This window comes from Podarcis filfolensis, assembly GCF_964270895.1.
Source record: "Podarcis filfolensis genome assembly, chromosome: 14".
Lineage (NCBI taxonomy): Eukaryota > Metazoa > Chordata > Lepidosauria > Squamata > Lacertidae > Podarcis > Podarcis filfolensis.
Window position 1 is genome coordinate 38,872,986 of NC_139616.1, and position 15,185 is coordinate 38,888,170.

The window sequence follows — 15,185 nt, forward strand, 5'->3', positions numbered from 1 at the left end:
AGGATACTTTGTTCAGCAACCTCTGCCTCGATAAGAGCAAAGGGATGGAGTGAGAAGCAGAAATGACGTACCTCAGCACAGAAAATGGGCCATGCCTCTAATGGCATCGTCCATGCATCTAATCCACGTACGTCACACAAATTTGTGGCCGATGCACAGAAACATTTTGCATGCACACACGTTTTTGTGGCTTAACTGTGGGTGTGTCCAAACCCATCACCTGATCAGATCCTGATGAGCACAATATCATACACCCAAGCATGTCTTCTTAATTTCGGATGAATGCTGGCATTGTGTGTGTGTTTTTTTTTATATATAAAAAAGTATTGCAAGTAATTTGATGCATGACTCATGATGCGATAAAATTTGATCCATGGATGGTTCTGCTGAATTATTTCCAAGACTTTGCTCAACCTGCACAGAGACTGCTTACTGAAAATTTAATTCTTGATGGAAAGGCAATTTCAGCCATGCACTGAAAACTCCTATCGATCCCAAAAGAGCAGCAGAAGGTCTACTACAGAGCAAACATTGAAAAAAAACATACAGCAGTATCACAGTGTCTTCACTCAGGAATCTCACCATACCAACCAAGCCATGGTTTTATTGCAAAATGTAGCTAGAAACCATGGTTTGTGCTGCATTTCTTTCTCTTGCCTGCCTCCCCCAGGAGTCCCTGGATATTATCCAACAATTGCTCTGCCTTAACTTACTCGGAACAGTGGTGAAGCTCCTGCTTTCCATGCAGAAGGTTCGAGGATCAATCCTCGGCATTTCCAGGAAGCTGCCTTATACCAAAATGAGACCACTGGTCTCTCTAGATTAGCATTGCCTACACTGGTTGGCAGCAGCTCTCCAAAATTTCAGCCAGGGATCTTTCCCAGGACTTCCTGGGGTTGCCAGGGATTGGCCTGGAGACCTGCTGCTCTACCACTGAGCTACAGCCTCTCTCCTCTGGTACCTGTGGAAACCTGAAACGGTACAAACCAATCTACCACCTCAAGGCCTCACAACCTTATTTCACTAGGTGTGTAGCTTTGAGCTCCTGCTGGTCTTGCCACCAGCTTCACCAACCTCATTGTGCTGGGTGTGCAAAACAGAGGCCCTGCACATTTTCTTACATCTGGTGGGGGAAACCAGGGATTTTTTCAGCCAGAGCTCACCAGAACTCATTTCTGGTGCCGCTCAGGTGGGCTCCTCTGCAACATTTGGCACCCAGCTTATATATCTGAGTTTCTAACACTGCCCCTGAAGGAAGCCTGCAAGCAGAAACTGAGCACAACAGTCCTTGCTTTACTTATTATTCCCAGTAACTGGCATTAAGAAGTTCTCTCAAATGGGTGTTGCCTGGAGAACCTAGTCTGGAGACAGAAGGACAAAAGCCCTTTGTCTGCTCCCAGCCTTTGTCGAACATGTTGCTCAATTGGCGCTGTCCATGGTCCAGCCACCTTTGACCAGTCCTGCCTGCTGCTTTCCCCATGCCTTCTGGCATCAAACCAGAACATGGCACACAGCTCCATCAAGTCCCGCACAACAATGTTCCGTTCTAGATCATTATGTACCCTATACAGTATAACGGAAGTTCAAATGCTGTGGCTCCATCAAGTCCCATAAAACAAAACCAAGCTACATCTCCAAAGACATCTTCTTTGAGCACTTAACACGTTCTTGAGTATGGCAAGAAAGCCAAATCCATCATGAAGCACTTTGGAAGCTCTGCGGGTGACACACAGCAGCCCCAATAACAACATGGGGCCATTCTAGCATAGAGGTTAGAGCACTGGGATAGAAGCAGGAAGTATTGGCTTCAAATCTCTGCTCAGCTAGCAAACCCACTGCTGGGCTGGTCGCATTGCCCTGGCCTCACCCACCTCATGGGGTTGCTGTGAGAATACAGGGGAAGACTGCCTGCATGCCGCTCCCCTCTAGGATCCTTGGATAAACATGCAACAAATAAACACGTGGGCAATTAATAAATAATAAATTTTGTGGTACATATATGCACCCAAAATGTCCCCACAGTTAAATCCTAGGCTCATCTCCAGTTACAGTAGGGAGGAATAACCAGTGTAAATTATACCTTTGTACGGTAGGTCAGTTTACAAACACACCTCCCCATCGCCCATCCATCAGAGTTCAATGGCACAAGCAAAAACACAATGGGTGCAAAACAGGAAAGGATGTGGCCAGTGGAGATCTCTGAGGGCCAGACAGGGAGGTCTGGGGGGCCACACTCACTGTCTTGGCCAGAGGTTCCCCAGCCCTGATCTAGTCTACTGTGGCACAGCACCTGTTTTCTATGCAGATGATCCACACGCTCAATCCCTGGCGTTACCAGGTAGCGCTAGCAGAGACTCCTGTGGAGAGCTACTGCCAGTCAGTGTAGATAATATTGAGCTTGATAGACAAACAGCCTGGCTTAATGTAAGGCAGCTCCCTATGTTTCAGTGCTTCACAGGGGCTCAAGGAGGAGGTGAGAAGGCAGCAGCCCTCTCCCGCTTGTTGCTATCCATCGGATGGCGTTCAGTACCACGCTGCCTCTGCATCTAAAGGACAGATTCAGTATCCCCTTGGGGTGGCATCAGTGATTCATCTATTGAAACTAGTGTGGGTTTAGGGCATTCAGAGTAGGCTGTAAATGTCACAGAATAAATATATAGCCTCAGATGTACAACAGTTAATTGGGTGGGGGGGGGAGAGGAGCCTTGCGGAAAGTTCACAGTTCGGTATTAAGAGTATCTGCTTTGGACCCAGGTTCCAGTCCAGTCCAGGAAGAGCTGTCTAAAACCTTGCAGAGTTGCTGCCAGTCTGTGTTGGATACACCGAGATAGGTGAGCCAACAGTGTGGCATAAGGCAGGCTTCTATGTTTCTATGCCGCAGTCTACCTTCCCTGCACCATTTGCAAGGAAAAGAAAATATTCCAAAGATGCCAGAAATGGTTGTGGTTCGGAATTTTCTGCACATGCTCAGGACTACTTTGTTTTAACTGCGTGCACATGAACCTTCACACTCAAAATCATCTTTGGCACAATCTGCTAGTTTCTACGCTACCCTGCAGTTCCCAAAATCCCTAGCCACTGGCCATGCAGGCTCATGGGCACTGGGAGTCCAACAACACCAGGCAAGCATCATGTTGGTTCCCCCTGTGCCTGCAACATCTAATCCTATAATTAAGCCTAAACTGTCTGTGGGGAGGGCCATAGCTCAGTGGTAGAGGATATGCCTTGCAAACAGAGGGTCCCAGGTTCAATCCCTGGCTTCTCCAGGTAGTGCTGGGAATGTCCCCTGTCAGAAATCCTGCAGAGCTGCTGCCAGTCAGTGTAGACAGTATTGAGCTAGATGGACCAACAGCCTGACACAGTATAAGGCAACTTTCCCTTTTCCTACAAACTCCTTCCCAGATGAGATTTGACAGGCGCCCTCCCTGTTGGCTTTCCAAGCGCTTAGAAATGACCTTTATTTACCATTTCATAGAAACAGAGAAACAGAACCATAGAGTTGGAACGGGTCACGAGGGTCATCTGGTCCAAACCCTACAATGCAGGAATCTTTCGCCCAAGGTGGGTCTCGAACCCACAGCCCTGAGATTAAGAGTCTCGTGCTCTACTAACTGAGCTATCCCACTAGGCATTTTAAGAAATTCTTCTGGTTTTATAATTAATTTTAACTGATTTCAGCTTCATTGTACCGTTGTCCACCTCACTTTACAGTGCTTAAAGAGACTGAGGTGTTAAGCAGTATAAAAGGTAAAGGGACCCCTGACCATTAGGTTCAGTCGTGGCTGACTCTGGGGTTGTGGAGCTCATCTCACTTTATTGGCCGAGGGAGGCAGCGTACAGCTTCCGGGTCATGTGGCCAGCATGACTAAGCCGCTTCTGGCGAACCAGAGCAGTGCACGGAAACAGCATTTACCTTCCCGCCGGAGCAGTACCTATTTATCTACTTGCACTTTGACATGCTTTGGAACTGCTAGGTTGGCAGGAGCAGGGACTGAGAAACGGGAGCTCACCCCGTCGCGGGGATTCAAACCGCCGACCTTCTGATTGGCAAGCCCTAGGCTCTGTGGTTTAACCCACAGCGCCACCCGCGTCCCGTTAAGCAGTATAGGAGTTGTTAAAATAAATAAATAAAACACATGCAAAACGATACATCTGCATATTGCCTTCTGCTTTGCCACTGCCTCCCCTTCACCTGTTGCTGCTTCCTCTGCTGAATTTCAGGTTGCAATCTCCTTGGGACAGAGAACTGCGCCTCTGGTACTCCATAAAGCACCTTGCCTTACGACAGCGTCATCTAAATAACTCTTCTAGGGAAGAAAAGGGGACCCTGTGATCCTTCAGATGTTGCTGACGAAGGGTCATAGCTCAGCGACAGAACACCTGCTTTGTATGCAGAAGGTCCCAGGTTCAATCCCCGGTATCTCCAGAGGATGGGCTGACAGATGACCCAGCTTGAAATACTGGAGAGCTGCTGCTAGTCTGTGTAGGCATTACTGAGCTGGGTGGACCAACAGTCTGCCTCAGCATAAGGCAGCATCCTATGGGACTCCAATTTCCATCAGCCCCAGGCAGTGGTCAGGGTTTGTGGGAGTTGGAGTCCAGCAACATCTGGAGGGCCACAGGTTTTCTGTCCCTTTTGTAGGGATTGAATGCTGGCTCAATGCAAAGCCACAGTGTGGCCTGGTGTTTAGCAAGTCTGAAAAGGTTGATCTGAGGTTTGAGCAAGTCAGGCCTGGCGTTTTCAGAGGAGAGAAGTCTGCTACCAAGCTTAGCTACCACACAGACTACAGTGGTACCTTGGGTTACAGATGCTTCAGGTTACATACGCTTCAGGTTACAGACTCCGCTAACCCAGAAATAGTATCTCAGGTTAAGAACTTTGCTTCAGGATGAGAACAGAAATTGCACGGTAGCGGGAGGCCCCATTAGCTAAAGTGGTACCTCAGGTTAAGAACAGTTTCAGGTTAAGAACGGACCTCCAGAATGAATTAAGTTCTTAACCTGAGGCACCACTGTATAGAGAAGGCAAACAAACCATGAGAGGAAGAACAGAAGAGCCCTGCTGGATCAAGCCAGAGGCCCACCGAGTCCATCATCCTGCCCTCATAGTGGCCAACTAGATGCTTCCAGGAACCCCATAAGCAGAACCTGAACTCAAGAGCCCTCTCCCCACCAGTGAGTCCCTTGTACCAACTCAAGGTGACCTAAATCACCAGTGTGCACAGTGTGATCCAAAGGGATGGAAAGACCTGCCAATTTTGGCTCTCCCAATTTCTCATTCTTTTCCCCAATCTTAAATTCAGCTCTTCACATTTTGCAAAAATTTACACTTGGGAAAAGAAGTCCTCATGAAAACCCATCAGCAGTTTAGGTGCAAATTTCTCCCAATAAACCTATCTTTATATGCAGTTCTGACTCGTGCACACATTTCTGCAAGCACTTTTCCAAGATAATGCATTCTTTTATGTCATTTTTACCAGTATATATATTCATTTTTATCTTCACATTCCCCCAAATAAATCAATTTCTGGAAACACTGCTTGGTGAGGAAAGTGCATTGCAAAATGTGGATAAGTGCAAATTCTGAAGGATACCTGTGTTTCGGTTTGCATATTGTTTTGGAAAGTGTCACTTTGATAGACTAACCTTTATATGTCAGTTGAAATGAATTTCTCTCTGGCGCCTTCACTACCTATCTTTAGGTATCAGGCGAAAACATTTCTCTATAACCAGGCCATTGGCAGGTTAAACATTCTATGGCCTTTCAAATGAGTTGTAGGGAAAGGAGTTATTGGTTGGTTTAGTTTTTTGTGTTCTCATTCTGTATTTTTTTGTTGTGAACTGCCCTGGGATCGTCAAGTGAAGGGCAGCATACAAATTTAATAAATAATAATAATAACAGCTCAGTGGGAGAGCATCTGCTTTGCATGCGTAACATCACAGGTTCATTCCCCGGCATAGTCAGGTAAGACTGGGCATTACCCTTGTCTGAAACCCAGCAGAGCCTCTGCCAGTTAGTGTAGCTGATACCGAGATCCGGAGCGAGAAACTTTTGACCCTCCAGATGTTGCTGAACTACAGCTCTCATCAGCCCCAGCAAGCATGACCAATGGTCAGGGATGGTGCAGGTTCAGCAACAACTGGAAAGGGGGGCTAAATGTTCCCCTCCCCTGACATATTGCATTGGTATAAGGCAGTTCAGAGATGGATTTGGTCCACATGACCGGTTCCACCACAAGGGGAACCGAGCCTAGGGGGCACCGCAGAGCACCACAACCATGACACAGTGAATTGAAGAGGACGGAAGGTGAGAGGCAGGGCACCACCAAATTTTGGGCTCACATAGGATACCCTTGAAATTTGAAAGTCTGCCTTGGAAGAAAGGCTAGCTAATTAATAAATGTTTTCCTTAGTGAATTGAATGCTCACAATAAAATCAATCAGGAAAATTGGGGGTTTCTTTCTTAAAACGTCTGAGGACCCTTTGCCCTCCTTGCAGACAGCTCCTGCTTGATAGTGTTTTCACCACCTTTACGCTGCAGAATCCAGCAACCTCATCCATGCACCCCAGCAGTGAGTTTGACAGATGGACATCCCACCTCTGCTTAAAAGCTTTCAAGGGAGGAAAGACCACCTTTTTATTACTGTCTTGTTTAACGGTAACCTTAAGCGTCCCTTAAAAGGAGGGGAAACACAGTGTTGCCATCACATAGCCTGCAGCAGGAGTACCAGTTTGGCCCTGTGGCCGTGGGTGCCTGGGGCCATGGGTGCCATGCAGCGTGCATAGCCATGGCACCCAAATTTGCGGCTGCCCGGCTCCTTCATGGAGAATTTTGTGGGTGCCCGGGCACGCAGGGCCCCAGGGAGTTGGCGCCTATGGCCTGCAGTCAAAAATTCTGGACTGTCACAGCAAAGTGAAATCCAAAAGGAGTTTTCACACGCAAATAGGATTCACCTGCTTTACTCCAGAGCCCCGAGTGCAAATTGTGTTCTATTTACATTTCTCTCACACACCCTCTCCTTCAGTTGCAGGTTTCCACAGCATACATGCAAGTCGTCACACAACCACATCTCTGGGAGGAGAGGAGGAAAGCCTCATGGAGCACCCAGAATCACTAATAGACACGTAGCAAGTATTTTTACAAAAACCACCTATCCACATGTCATTATTTATATGCACACATATTTAAAGACCCACGGGGTAGCAGCCATGTACACATTTTAAAGTCATGCACAATACATATATATAAATGTCTGTCTCTCTCACACACACTTTCAGCATGATTTGAGAGACCTATTTCTCACCAAACCCCATTTGTGCACGCAATCATTCCATTAACTTTGAGCAGCATCTCAGGGACTCATTTCCCACCTCCCACATAAAAAAAACCACCCTTGTTTTCCCCCCATGGAGCTCTTCCATTAACCTCCAAGTGCTTCTCCCAACCGCCAGCAAAAACAACGGCTTTTATTTTCCTACTCTGACGATTGCTAGTCAATAAAATTGAAAGGAGGAAGGGAGGGCAAGGCAGAATAAAATCACAGCCAGCTACTTTAAAAAGAAATGTATGCTACAGGTTGCAATTTCTTCCAGCAAAGTCAGCAACTCGAAAACTCACAACTCGAGTCGCTCAAGTTTCAGAGTAAAGGGGATCCTCCCTTTTGCCAGGTACCAACTAAGGAGAAAACCTCGACAGCTTTTTTTTGTATTAAGATTTTTGCCATTGTTTTAGTTCTGTTCCTTGCAAGCAAAGGCTGCCCTCCCTCCGCCTCTCCCCACACCGCAACCTCGGGGTCTGCAGCCACCGCCACCCCCCAATAATCTCTCTCTCTCCCCCACTGGTGCTGCTCAGACCTACCTGTATATACGCCATCTTCCTCGGGTCTCTCACATTAGTCCCTGCACAGGCTGTGCATGGCGTCTGCCCTCAACAATAGAACACAGACGTGCCTGGCTTGCTCAATGAGGACTGTTTGATTGACCATGCCGGCTCCCAACACCAACTCGTTGCTTTTGCTCCTTTTGCATTGGCTTAACTGAGGGTTGCATGAGCTGGATTCCCAGGGGGCTGGCTGGAAGAACGGGTGGTCACTCTGTACCTCCTTCGCCGGATGCTTTAATTCAGATTTCTTTTATATCTTTCTCCTTTAACAAGCCACCTTCTAGACATGGTCAGCAATCTGCCTCCCAGCCTTCTGCCACACCCCTCCCGGGGGGGGGGGAACCTCTTGATCCCCCGACCTCTCCAGCCAAGGGGGAGGGGAATGACCTTTACAGGCGAGAACCGGGGAAGGGCAAACGAAGAGAGTGGGTGGCTTCTCTCCCTTGCCTGCAGCGTGCAACACGTGCAGCGTTAAGCAGCGGAGGAGAGCAGCCGAAAGAGGAATTCTCTGCAAGGATGGTGAATTTTAATACTGTATATAATATATATATTGCACTCGCCGCTAGGGGGAGCGAGAGAACCGCACGCGCGGCCGGAGCAGCAGGCGCTGAACTGAAACACCGGGTGTGACCCAGTCATTTCTATAGGGCAGCCTTCTCCAGACCAAGACATCTCACCAGGTTGCTATAGGCTGGTATATGGAAGTTTTTTTGTTTTTTGTTTTTAAAAAGAAGACATAATATAGGGAATAAAAATATTTTAAATCCCAGAATTCAATCTGAAGCATCGTTGAGCCCACCAAGAAATGGATTTCATTATTTAAAGGTGCTAGTGCACAAGAGATTCCTGTAATGTTTAACCAAAATATCCTCCCCTATAACTTGAGCTCATTAAATCTTGTTCTGCACCCAGCTGTTGCTGAAGGTGGGGTACAGCAGTGAAGAAAGGTGTATCCAGAGCATTGCTATTTTGGAGTGATATTCAGTATGTGTTACTATTAGTATATAAAGCGGGGGATCAGTAAGACTTGTGTGAGCCCCTTACCCCATATATGACCACTCAGCCATTTTGATCTGTGGAACATAATACTCATTCCACGCTTGTCAGAAATCGTTTTTTCAGTGTGGCAGCTCCTAACCTTTGGAACTCCCTGCCTATTGACATTGCCACCACAGTCCTCTTTACAGTGCTTGCTAAAAACATTCTTGCTTAGACACTGCTACCAATATGTTTTCAGCACCTGCTTAAAACATTTTTTTTGTTTAAGCAAGCCTATGTAGACATATAGACATTGCATATGTTCTATCTCTGTTTAACTACTGTTGATTTTAATAACCTTTCGAATATTTTTAAATACCTGGGTGGGGTTTTTTTTTTTTACAGGTGTCAGTACAATCAAACAGTAAATTGGGCTGGATCTGGCCCAATCACCTTCTAAATCCGGCCCACAGACAGTCCGGGAACCAGTGTTTTTTACATTAGTACAATGTGTCCTTTTATTTAAAATGCATCTCTGGGTTATTTGTGGGGCATAGGAATTTGTTCATTCCCCCCCCCCAAAAAAAAAATATAGTCCAGCTCCCACAAGATCTGAGGGACAGTGGACCGGCCCCCTGCTGAAAAAGTTTGCTGACCCCTGAGCTAGTTTCTAAACACATAACCACCATACCACACCCCTCTCTATCCTCCATCCAGACAAGCTAGATTGATGCATTATTGGAGTTGAAGAAGACATTTCAGCCGGGGGGGGGACCCACTTGGGGTGCAAAGTGGGGCAAGTAAGGGGATGTGGCTTGGGGAGAATTTTGAGGGCCAGATAGAGAGAGGCCTTGGGGGCTGTATTTGGGGCCCCAGGCCATGGAAGTCAGAAATTTTTGCTCCAGGGTTGGGAGCAAGCAACTTTCTCACATATTTTAGAATGTAAAACGCTATTTTATTTATTGATTGGTTTTACCTTGTGGGCTTATAGCCGAATAAAGTATTATCTATCTATCTATCTATCTATCTATCTATCTATCTATCTTCTCACAAAAACATAAGAAGAATAGTGCCTGTACATTTTTGCCTCATATCTCAGGTTCCACGAATGCTAGAAACTTGCTCTGTTTTTAAAATGAAAGCTGAGAATCTGGAGTTTACTGGGGTTTATCGGGGCTGACGGGGGCAACTACCATTCCCTGTGGACTGATGCCCCAGGTCTGAGGCTCCCCACCGGTGCTTTAGAGCAGAGGTTCCCAAGCTTTTTTCAACCACTACCCCCTTGGTACATCCCCAGTGCCCCCTAACCTATTAATATATATATATTCAGAATAATGGTTTGCATGGCCCACTAAGGAAGGTAATCCACACAATAAAATTCAAAACTGCAACAATTTTTCCATGTATAAGACTAGGTTTTTTCCCCTAAAAAATAATGTCAAAAATTAGGGGGCATCTTATACTCTGGTCCATCTCCCCCCATTTTCTTAAATCGAGTCCCCCAAAATAGGGGGCGTCTTATAAATGGGAAAATACGGTAATTGCACATTCATTCAACATCTAGTTAAAACTATTAAGTTTAATTCAACAGAACTGATGAACTTGACACAGAGATACCAGCTTTTCAAAGTATGAGAGACATTTACATCTCCCCTGCCTCTCCCTCGCCTTTTAGCACCCCCAGATAATCCCATCACCCCCAGGGGGGCAGACCTACCCACGTTGAGAACCACTGCTCTGGAGCAAAGCAGATGGGACACAGAGAGGTGCTATAGGTCTAGGCCTCCCTTATCACTCTTTTACTACCCTCTGTCTATGACAACAGTGTCATAACTATATGGGATAGCTCAGTTAGTAGAGCATGAGACTTTTAATCTCAGGGTTGCGAGTTTGAGCCCCACCTTGGGCAAAAGATTCCTGCATTTCAGGGGGTTGGACTAGATGACCCCTATGGTCCCTTCCAACTCTACAATTCTATGATACCGAATGTAAATGAACCATGAAAAAGACTCAATGAATTGAATATGGGGAAGCTATATGTACTTTTCCTTGTTTGTTTGTTTTGTAACACAAGAAAATCCTTAATAAAAAACTAATTTAAAAAACTATAAACTGAAATAACGATAGGCAGAGCAATCCTACACCCACTTATCCAGTAGTAAGCCCCATTGAACTCCGTGGAACTTACTTCTGAGTAGACAGAATGGCCCTGCAGTTGGTAAATGCCCTTCATATGTTGCTGGACTCCCAACTTCCATCAATAATAGGCAGCACAGCCAATGGTCAGGGATGATGGGTGTTGGAGTACAGTAATATCCCATGAGCCACAGGCCATGGTATTTGGCCCACTTCTGCAGCCAGATTTTTTAAAGCAAGAAAAAGTGTGCGCAGTCTAATTAAAACAATATTCATTGCTTCTGTAATTTACAGTGGTACCTTGGTTTGCATACATTTTGGATTATAAACACATCAAACTCGGAAGTGCGTGTCCCGGTTTGCAACTTTTTTTGGATTACGAACGAATTTTTTTTGGAGGACCCATTGGCAAAAGCCCACCTTGGGTTACAACCTGTTTGGGTTTACCAACAGACCTCCGGAACGGATTATGGTTGTAAACCAAGGTACCACTGTATTTAATTACTTAAAACATTTCTACATGGTCCTCCCCGCCCCCATCTGAGCAGCTCTCCAAAGCTGTTTGGATAGAATGTCAACAGACAGCAGCGACAACGCCATCAAACGACAACTCAGGAAATTTATTAAAGGGATCCAATTATTATGACACTGAGACCTTGCTAGGCCAGAGAAGCACAGGCTCAGTCGCGATCCTATGCAAATCTAACTCAATAGTAAGTCCTAAGCATTTCGGTAGGGCTTCCTTCAGGGAAACAGGCTGTTGAGAATCTGACTGTGGGAATCCTTTGGAGATGGCATGGTGCCAAGTCAGAGTGCTGGTCTATCTAGCTTGGCACTGTCTCTAATGATTGGCAGCTGCTGTCCAGCATTTTAGACCAGAGTCCTTCTCAGATCTACTTGGATGTGCCACGTGTTGAACGCCAGACCTTATGAATTCAAAGCCAGTGTGATATCAATGCCAGTAATTTTCAGAGACTGCCTCTAGCAAAACCTGTGTTTTCCACGAACCCAGGAAAAGGGTTTAATCTGAGTCAGGAGACCACAAGCTTCAGCCACACAAATACTGCCTCTGCCAGGCAGATATTTTTAGGGAGAAATGAGCCCAGCGGCTTGGGGATTATGACTAACGATCAAGAGTGGCAATACAAAGACAGACAACGGAACAACAGCATTTTGAAGCTGCCTTACACTGAGACACTAGTCCAATCTAGCTCAGTAGTGTCTGCACGGACTGGCAGCAGCTCTCCAGGATTTCTGGGAGAGGTTTCTCTCCCAGCCCTACCTGGGAATGCTGAGGATTGAACCTGAGACCTTCTGCATGCAAGGCAGATGCTCCAGCACTGAGCTGCTGCCCTGAGTCCCGAAGCTTGTCTCCCTCCCTGCAAAGCTCAGCCACAACACCCCTTACCCTTTTGCCTTCTGGAAACAACTGTATGCAACCCCAGATAAGAGCAAGTACTCACAATTCCAGCTCTCTCAAACACAGAAGACATTTAGATCTATCAGTCCCAGAAACACAGGCAGAAAAGAATGTGGAGACAGGGAATAAGCATGTCGTTCGGGCTTTGCCAAATGCATACTGTATAACTGAGCATGCTCGCACCTTGTCTTTTTGCTCACACACGAGGAGGCAAGTGCCAACAGCAGCTCAACAGCCCCGCCAGGGCTGCTGCCTCCTCCAGCCGCCCACCCCCCACCCCCAATGTCAGAATGGAGGACATTAGAGCCATTGGGAGATGCCTCTCTGGGTCCCAGGTCTGAGAGACAATGAAACCCATGGAAGTTTGAGGCTGCCTCTCTGTTTGGGCTGGCTGGCCCTTCAGTTAGGGGAAGGGCTGTAGCTTAGTGGTAGGGTACAGTAGTACCTCAGGTTACATACGCTTCAGGTTACACAGTGGCGTAGCGTGGGGGGTGCAGGGGGGGCCGGCCGCACCGGGCGCAACATCTGGGGTTAGGGCAAATCCATGGGTTAGGGGGCGCAAATCCATGGGTTAGGGGGCGCAAATTACTTGCCTTGCCCCGGGTGCTGACAACCCACGCTACGCCACTGAGGTTACACACTCCACTAACCCACAAATAGTACCTCGGGTTAAGAACTTTGCTTCAGGATATGTACAGAAATCGGGCTCCGGCGGTGCAGCGGCAGCAGGAGGCCCCATTAGCTAAAGTGGTGCTTTAGGTTAAGAACAGTTTCAGGTTAAGAACGGACCTCCGGAACAAATTAAGTACTTAACCTGAGGTACCACTGTATCTGGTTTGCATGTAAAAGGCCCCAGATGAAATCTCTGGCATCTCCAGGTAGGGCTGGTGACATCCTGATTAGTCACTGAGCTAGATGGATCAATGGTCTGACTCTGAATGATGCCTCTTCCTAAGTTCCCTCTTGTATGCATACCCTGCAAGTGTCCCGTTTTAAGCAGGACATCCTGGATCGCAGAAGCCAATCCCAGCTTCTGTTCGGACCCCGGAATGTCCTGTTTTTCAGTCTAGTGTTCTGCTGTGACCCTGCTGACAATCACCGGAGTGCCAGACTGGAATGCACGCCCCTCCCGACGTCCCAATTTTAGGGACGAAAATGTTGGAAGGTATATTGTACCTTCTCCTAGATGAGCTATCTTCCCAGGTGAATGAGCCCCATAGTGCTAATTCCGCATCTCTTTCTTCCAGTGTGAGATGGAGTCACCAGTTTCTCTTAGGTCAGGGCCAGGGAACATTTTCCAGCTCAAGGGCCACATTCCCTTGTGGGTAACCTTCTGAGGGCCACATGCCATTTGTGGACACGGTGAGAAGCAAAAGTGGGCCGAACAATGCAAATTTTACCTTTGTACAGCAGATTAGTTTCAACAAACTGTCCCACAGCTCCCTCTAGCCTCCATCTAGACAAGCAGGAAGCATGATCCGCATTCTGGGGCACCTTCCAGCCAGGCAAAGCTGAGCCAGAGAGGGGTGTGGCCTGGCAAAAGATCTGAAGGCCATCTAGAGCGGCCTGGAGGGCCTAGTTGAACATGCAACTCATCCACTTGGTCCCAACCAGCTAACCTCCATGCTGCACCTGCTTCCTGCCCAGAACACATCCTTTTCTTCCCAATATTACTCAAGACCTACCTGCATATATCTGCCATCTTCTTCAGGCTTCATCTTCGCCCCCAGCATATCCAGATCCTGGTGTCTCTCTCTGCCCTCAACAGCCAACAAAGACATGATTTGTTCGTTCAGTAAGGATAATCATCTCTCCTCTCTCTCTCACGAACTGGGCAGCCACCTGCAGTCCTCGTAATGGATTTCACTTTAGGGTCCACTCTCTTGTTCCCTGTCGCCCGCTGTTCCAGGATGCAAGGCTCTCTCCTCTTGGAGGGGTGGGTTCCCCCTTGCCCCCAGTCACTGCATGAATCCACAGACACCCATTTCTTCTTGCTTCTCCTTGGCACGTGGCAAATTTCCCCTAGCTTGTATTGGCACCCCAAGTACGGTGGGGTTTTTTTGGAAACTTGGATTCCCTTCTCTCTCCGTGCATTTTTTTTTTTTTAAAGGAGAACTCGGTTTAAAACCCCAAGGATGTATCAGGAGGAAGCATCTCCTGGAAACAGAAGCACTCCATCTGTCTGTTGGCAGATGGAGGAGTTGCCAAATAGCAACACGTGGGAGGGTCAACGCAGAGAGGGAGAGGGAGTTTGAAGGGACGTTTCGGCAACCAAACAGGAAATCTTGGCTCCCTGGCAAACTGTCATGGATACAACAGATTGAGAACGATTGGGGTGTTAAAACTATGCAGAGAGGTAACCAATGTGAAATTTACATACAGTTTGATCCAGCTCAACTCATTTAAGTACTGAATTTGTGATATGACAGCAGCAGAAGCCAAATCTACTTGATACTTAGAGCCCATCCAGATGTCTTATTGTGCATTTTGCGTTCATGAAAGCATCGGGGCAGGTATCCGCAATCCCACACTTTCTTTGCACCTGCAAAAGCTTTAGGGTACACATGCTGCTTTGTTTGCCAGTCAGTGTGTGCCCTGTAACTTCCTGCTGTAACTTTTTACATCACAACCGTTTGTAAAATGTATTTCGTAAAATTCACACATCACTTGATTGCAAAAGGCCTCAAAGTGGCTTACAAAAAAAAATACACCAATGAAACTGTTGGTAAAAAACAAAACAACTATTTAAAACATTGAAAAAATTTAAA

At 46.9% G+C, this 15,185-nt stretch overlaps 1 protein-coding gene across 8 annotated transcripts in view; it reads right to left on the reverse strand.

Moving 5' to 3' along the window:
• The window catches only part of SYT17 (synaptotagmin 17), a 35,621-nt gene extending 20,892 nt beyond the window's left edge, over nucleotides 1–14,729 (reverse strand). For 2 of the 8 annotated variants that reach the window (XM_083585269.1, XM_083585273.1), the window contains exon 1: nucleotides 7,860–8,387. Coding sequence is in view for 3 of the 8 variants with exons in the window: in XM_083585266.1 (XP_083441392.1) it covers nucleotides 14,103–14,198 (96 nt within the window). In the remaining 5 variants the exon portion in view is untranslated. Of the gene's footprint in view, nucleotides 1–7,859; nucleotides 8,388–12,460; nucleotides 12,595–14,102 lie in introns of those variants that run through there. The other 6 variants (XM_083585266.1, XM_083585271.1, XM_083585272.1 and 3 more) reach the window with 6 other exon arrangements.
• Nucleotides 14,730–15,185: the final 456 nt, after the last annotated feature.